General features: G+C 45.4%; 1 protein-coding gene across 1 annotated transcript in view; it reads left to right on the top strand.

Moving 5' to 3' along the window:
• NCAPD3 (non-SMC condensin II complex, subunit D3) overlaps positions 1–6,167 on the top strand; it is a 31,300-nt gene that overhangs the window by 1,933 nt on the left and 23,200 nt on the right. The window contains exons 2-9 of the mRNA XM_009333428.1: positions 39–193; positions 555–717; positions 1,540–1,718; positions 2,603–2,785; positions 3,221–3,282; positions 3,550–3,637; positions 4,997–5,130; positions 5,845–5,917. Coding sequence (XP_009331703.1) covers positions 39–193; positions 555–717; positions 1,540–1,718; positions 2,603–2,785; positions 3,221–3,282; positions 3,550–3,637; positions 4,997–5,130; positions 5,845–5,917 — 1,037 coding nt within the window. The remainder of the gene's footprint in view (positions 1–38; positions 194–554; positions 718–1,539; positions 1,719–2,602; positions 2,786–3,220; positions 3,283–3,549; positions 3,638–4,996; positions 5,131–5,844; positions 5,918–6,167) is intronic.

Raw genomic sequence — 6,167 nt, 5'->3', positions numbered from 1 at the left:
GCCCGCCCCTAAACCCCTCTCCCCCCCCCCCCCCTCAGTCTGGGCGAACGCGGTCTGGGAGCTGGATTTCACGGAGGCGGAACCCCTGGACTGCAGGACAGCGGAGGAGATCGCGGGAGACGGGCTCGGCGCTTTCACCTGGCTTTACCGGTCCCTGTCCCCGTTTGCCGGGGAGGACCGGCAGAGCAGAGAGGTAAGGCCGGCCGCGCTGGGCCGCGTCGAGGCGCGGGGCCTGCGCTTCTCTGGCGTTCGGGCCTGCCCCGCCTCCCAAATGACAAAATATTCTAAGGCTGCGCTAAGGAACCCCGCTCAGACCTGCTTCGGAGGGAAGCCGTTCCCGAGTTTAGAAAACACCTTTCATATAACATCGTATAAATTATACACAGTACTACGTACTATAACATAATTATTAAAACCCATTTTAAAAAAAGACATGACATAATATATGCAGGGGGGTGGTTGCAGTGGCAACCGTTAAAATGTGACCACTAGCTACTGGCAGAGAGCTACGTTGTTACGGGATTTCTCACTCTTACTCGCCTACTTTGCCCCAGAATATCTGGACCTTGTTTGCTGAAAACAACTTCTCTCATCATGCTCTCGTGGCCGTGTTGCACCACTTTGTCCAAGCGGGCCAGCGGAAAAGAGCTGATGCACAGCAGAGGGTTTACGCTCTTCACGCGGCTGGGCTGTACTTCTTACTGCTGGAAATCCCAGGTGAGCGAAGGGGCGTGCCTCTTTATTCTTGGATAAAACGTCGCTCAGGCAAAATCAGCTATCTCTCATTTATAAGAATTCCAGGTGGAACAAGTGACGGCTTTTGAACCCTTCGCTTGATCTCCCTGAAATCCTTGGGGATCAAACTCAGCCACGGTGTTGAGTGCTGAACGGCTGTCGCGGTCCGATAGCAGCTTGGTCTCCTGTCATAACGTGGCCTGATGGTCTCAGCCCGGGTCTGCGTTGCCACGCATCTTCTTAGTAGTTCTGTGGCAAGGGCGACGGAGGAGCCTGCGCGGTACACAGGGCGGGAGCCGCACATATCCCTCTGGCTTGACAATAATACGCAGCGAAGGCAGAAGCTTATTCCTGTTCCTGCTCTGCAGCTAGAGAGGATTTCACCGTGCGGTGCTTTTGGACAGGTTCATTTGTGAAAACAAAAGTCTTTGTTTAAAATGTCCAGCAGCAGCTGGAGTTTTCTAGCAGGTGATTCACAGCAGTATCCTTTGGTATTCAAGGCTAACACGTACTCTCCTTAGGTTTTGCTGATCTTTGTTGTGCAGCACGTTACGGGCTAGAAGGGGTGAGTCAGCTGGTGATCCTACTGGAGAATGTCATCACTGATGACATGCCATCCTGATGCAGTTTGGCTTTGTTCAAACAATTCTTTCTTCTTCGCCTGAATTTTCTTAGGCTCCCAGGACAATGCCTTTGTCCTGGCCACCTATTTGGCTGTCAAAGCAAATGGAGAGATGGCCAGATGATTTGATGCTCTCACTGTTTTTTGTCTGGAAGATGGCTGATGTTGTCTTTTCTGGGCAGGCAGCGTAGCTAACCAGCTGTTCCATCAAGTGATGTTTGATAAATGTCTCCACACCCTGACAAAAAGTTGGCCTCGAGAACCGGATCTGATGAGGAAAAGAAAGAAGACACACGCTCAAAGCTCTCAGACCAATGCAAGAAGAAACAGAAAGAAAGGAAAACCATGCAGGAATGGCAATGTAAGGTGTTTGTGTAATCCCTTCAGATATAAATCTCTATTAATAAGCAAATTGTTGGCAAGCTATTTCACTTCTAGGTCAGTGTGATACCCTTCCTCTTTTTCACCCCTTTTTTAATTCTTAACCTTTTATTCAGCAGTTCAGCTCTGCTCTTGGTCCTCTACCTATTATTAGGAATTTCAGGGGTCTGATGATTCAACATTAGCTGCAGTTTCCTGGCTGCTGACTAATAGAAAAAATACAGCTTATTTGTCTGTGGCACGTTGTTAGAAAGCTCAGTAGCAGAGGGAGAAACTAATTTATATCAGCTTCTTCAAGAGACCTTCAAGTTAGTGTGTGACCAGCTTACAAACGACATTTGAGTTTCCTTGCCAGCTTCCTGATGGGAAGTTAAGGGCTAAATGCTTTGGTTAGCTGTACTCAGCTGCTCGTTCTAACATTTATATGATTTATTTATTTTTTTTTTTTAAAACGGAACTGAGGATTCCGTATCAGAAATCCTGAGCGAACATCGGTGCCGCAGGGTCATGACAAGCAAGGCAAGAAGGGCACAGCCACAATGGGAATTACTGGAGATGAATCTCCAAGTGTCAGATTAGAATTCAGATAATTGTCTTCAGTTCTGATGGACTTTCTCCTTCAAAATGAGAATAGGCTGTGTCGGAGCTTTCTTTTTTTGTATACAACTTTCCTCTTTCTGCCTGTTGTTTGGGTTTTTGCCACTGTTAAGTGTGTTAATTAACCTGAAAGAAAAGATTTAGAATTTTGCATGTGAAATCGCGCGGGACCTAGCCTGAGAACTCTGTGAAGCACCGAAATGTGCAAAAGAGATCAGCCAGTGCTGTGAGACAGGATGGTGCTGTTTCTCTTTTCTACCAATATAGATGGAAGAGATATTGGAAGAGGAGGAGGAGGAGGAGGAAGGGGATTGTGAAAACGTTTACTTTTCAACGGATGATCTTCTTCAAGTTCGCAACTCGATCTTCCTTCTTTTGAAAAACTTCTTGAGACTTCTGCTTAAGTTCTCCCTAAAAGAAAAACCTCAGTGTGTGCAGAACTGCCTGCAGGTAATAAGATTCAACTCAAGGAACCTTATGTCCCCTAACACAAACTTTTGGTGGATGCAGAGCACTCTGTAGTCACGGGAGTGCTGGCAGCCCTGCCTTTCGTTAGCTGGTCCCCTGATGAGGCTGTCCTCAGTGTAAATCTCGGAGGGGGGTGCCTGCTCCATGTCTCTCTCTTATGCTTAGCGCTTGCTGGCTAGTGCCAGCCAGGCAGTTCGTGTTTTGTTCTGAGGTGCTTACCCCTCGCCGTACCCGTGGGGAAGATGCATGGTGTTGAGCCTCTGGGCTTTGGGGTCTCCTTAGGTTCTGCTTCAAGGGAGGCACTGTGGTTTGGACGTTAGACTCAAGTCCTCTGTGGTCTGACCTCCAAGCGTCCAAGCAGACCTGCACGTCTCCCCCTCGTGTGAATTAACTAAGCTCGGCTCTGTTTCCTTGCAGGTCTTTGTTGAAATGACAAACTTTGAGCCAGCGGTACACGAGTTCGAGTTTTCAGCAGCAATGTGAGTGAATAATTCTTAATGTTTATACGGTGCTTTGAACAAGTAAAGCGCTGGATGCTTGTGTTGTTATTATCCTGTTTATACGAAAATGAAAGCAGTGATTTCTTTCGCTAAAGATAATTAGAACGTGTTCCACCTAGCTAACAGTAAACGACATTTAGTGAATATTGAATGTTTTCCAGTCAATGAGCACGTTTAGTTGTAATAGTTGTAGTAAATGTTTCTGTGAGGAGAGATGAAGACATCTCTTTGCTGCCTTTTGCTTAGGAATGTTAACGAAGCCAAGTACGTTCCCGAGCTGGCCTATCATGGACTGCGATTACTGTGTTCGCCTCTACATGGTACAGAAGATAAGGTAAAAGTTGGACAAAATGTTTAAAAGTCTCGCTGCTGTATTGAAAAGGAGTAGCTGTTTCTTTCCTTCTCTGCACGTCATTTTTGCTTGCGTGTTTTTTACTTATTTACATTCGTTTTATTTTTTGTGTGTGTGCGTGTCTTTGCTGGGTCAGAGGCAAGACGCTTTCTTCCACCCCAGTCCTTATTTACTCTGACTTGTATGATGATGCGTTTCGTGATCGTTGAGTGCTGTACTCTAGTGATTCTTGCGGCAAATGAATCAAAAACGGAGGATAGCTACAGTGGCATTAGATCTCTGTGTCTTAAAAAAGAGAATTCCAGGTTACTGCCTTTGCCTGGAATTTTCTTGTTTCCTGCTAGGTGGAGCTCCAGCACTGCTTGGTAGCGTGCTGTGGCATTGGGTTGTGCAGCAGTGAAGCATGATGGGGAGGCGTTATGCGCAGATGATGGTAAGCAGGGCTGATTCTCATTCAGAGAATACTCTGTCATCATGGGACATCCAGTTCTACCAGAAATATGTCTGCAGCTTTACATTTTTATGTTGTTAAATTGTCAAGCGCACTGTGTCGTCTCCCACTTATCTGCGTGCTGCTCCTATGGATGGGGCTTTTGAACTTTGGGTGTGACCGTGCTGCTGCATTTGCAAGTCTCTGTAAACCCACCTGGACTAGTTCTGAGCTAGCAAGCCAGGGTATTGGCAGCTGTCTAGTCAGGAAAGCCTGGAGCTTAGTACACACTAACCTGATGTATACCTGAGTGTCTGCCCAGCTTTGGCAGCCTTAGACCTGTGTGTTTCAACGTCCTTTGTTTCTCGGGGCAGCACAGGCTTTTCAGAATTGTTGACATTTGTGGTATCGAGAAGATGTAGTAGCTCCCCTTCCCAGACCCGCCTCATCATCCCCGCCTCTCCTGTTTGCTCAGTGAATGTCAGGATAATGAGGCATGCTGTGGTCCCAAACGTGTGGCAGGGAGGAAGCTCCAAAAGTTGAAGTGCACATGGCGGTAAACACATACATTTAGTTTAAGGTGTCTCCTGTGCAAAAACCAACGAATTTCCTCAAATTCCGAATGTCTGGTGAATTGAAGTCCACTGCTTTGGAGGGGATCTGTTGATGGTGTCAGGAAGCCCTTCTTAGGCCTTACTGGATTTGTATGAGAACATCACAGCTGGGAAAGATGTTGTGTGTATTAATGGGTCCTCTTTGAATTATTCTGCTAGGAGTCCTATTTTGACAGGTGCTGTTATTGGGGTCTAAGTTTGTTTGGTTCAGAATTATTTCATAAACCTGGTCAGAATGCTTATCCGTGGGCTCCAGTTGCTACTGAAATGAACCTGAAAATGACCTTTTCTTTTCAGATTCTTCGTTGTGTCTTCCAGCGAATCCTCAATGTCATTCTTATGCTGGAAAGTGGTGCGGGTTCCAGGCGCCCAGTCCTTGCAATCACATCAGCTGTGATCAGTGCCAGGAATCAGGCTATAAAATTCATCAGGTGAAGTACAGAGCTCTGGCACTACCCTTCCTGGGTATGTCTGCTCTTTCTTCTGGCATTCCTTTGCTGTACTCTTTAGTTGATAAAGGGATGAGACAAACTGGCACTGACTTTGAAGTTGTTTGTGCAAATGAAGTTTAATTAAAATGTCTGTAATGGGAATTCACTGAACTTGCTGGTGGAGGGGAAAGTAAGTTCTGTTTGACAGAAAAGTGGAAGGGACCTACCTTCTGTATTTTGCCTTCTGTCAGTTTTTCAGGTTTTGTAGTTTACTACAAAGTATTGTAAAGAAGATGAAAGATTAATATAGAGCTCACTTCTCCTTAGTTCTTTGCTTTCTCCTGCTTATAGATATGTTTTGCCTACGTTTATTATTCCCCGGGTGTGAGGATCCATGTTGTTGGAATGTGTGTTTTCTGCAGAGATCCCCAGACAACATACGCTAAGTAGACTGAGAACGAAAAAGCTTTTCATATTGTCCTTCTACTTGTAGGAGGAGGGTATCGGAAGAAATGTTTTCTGCCTGCAAAGCCAGGTTAATGTAGAAAGTAGGTCTGCTCCCTGACCATATCCTGTTGCGCTAGCGCTCGTGATTCCAGAACGCACGCTTTTCTTGGCTTTTGAAATGCATTCCAGAAGGAATGTCTTTGACTTGATTTTTGCTCTGTTATAAAACCAGCCTTATTAAAATTTGCTTCTTTTTCTTCTGTGCAGTTCTGTAGTAGATGAGCTGAAAGAAGTTGTTTTTCCTGTTCTTCGAATATTACTGCAACATATCTGTACCAAGGTATGCTAAGCTTTGTTGCATCTTAAGCTGAAGAACTCATGTGTGGATACATTGCAGTATCTGTAATAGTTAGGAAATCCATTTTCACAATGTTTTGTAAGGAATGAAAAGATTTTAATAATTTGGAAATTTCTTGACAGCCTGATGGCATTTCGTGTTGATCTTTATCAGAGTTTTCAGACATCTTAAAAATAGTGTCACTCTCTGGGAGAATACTGAGGGTGAACACTTCCCCCCTCATTCCCAATAG

Source organism: Pygoscelis adeliae, unplaced genomic scaffold (genome assembly GCF_000699105.1).
Source record: "Pygoscelis adeliae isolate BGI_AS28 unplaced genomic scaffold, ASM69910v1 Scaffold151, whole genome shotgun sequence".
NCBI lineage: Eukaryota > Metazoa > Chordata > Aves > Sphenisciformes > Spheniscidae > Pygoscelis > Pygoscelis adeliae.
Note: the sequence above shows the minus strand (reverse complement) of the source record. Positions and strands in the feature narration are given on the sequence as shown.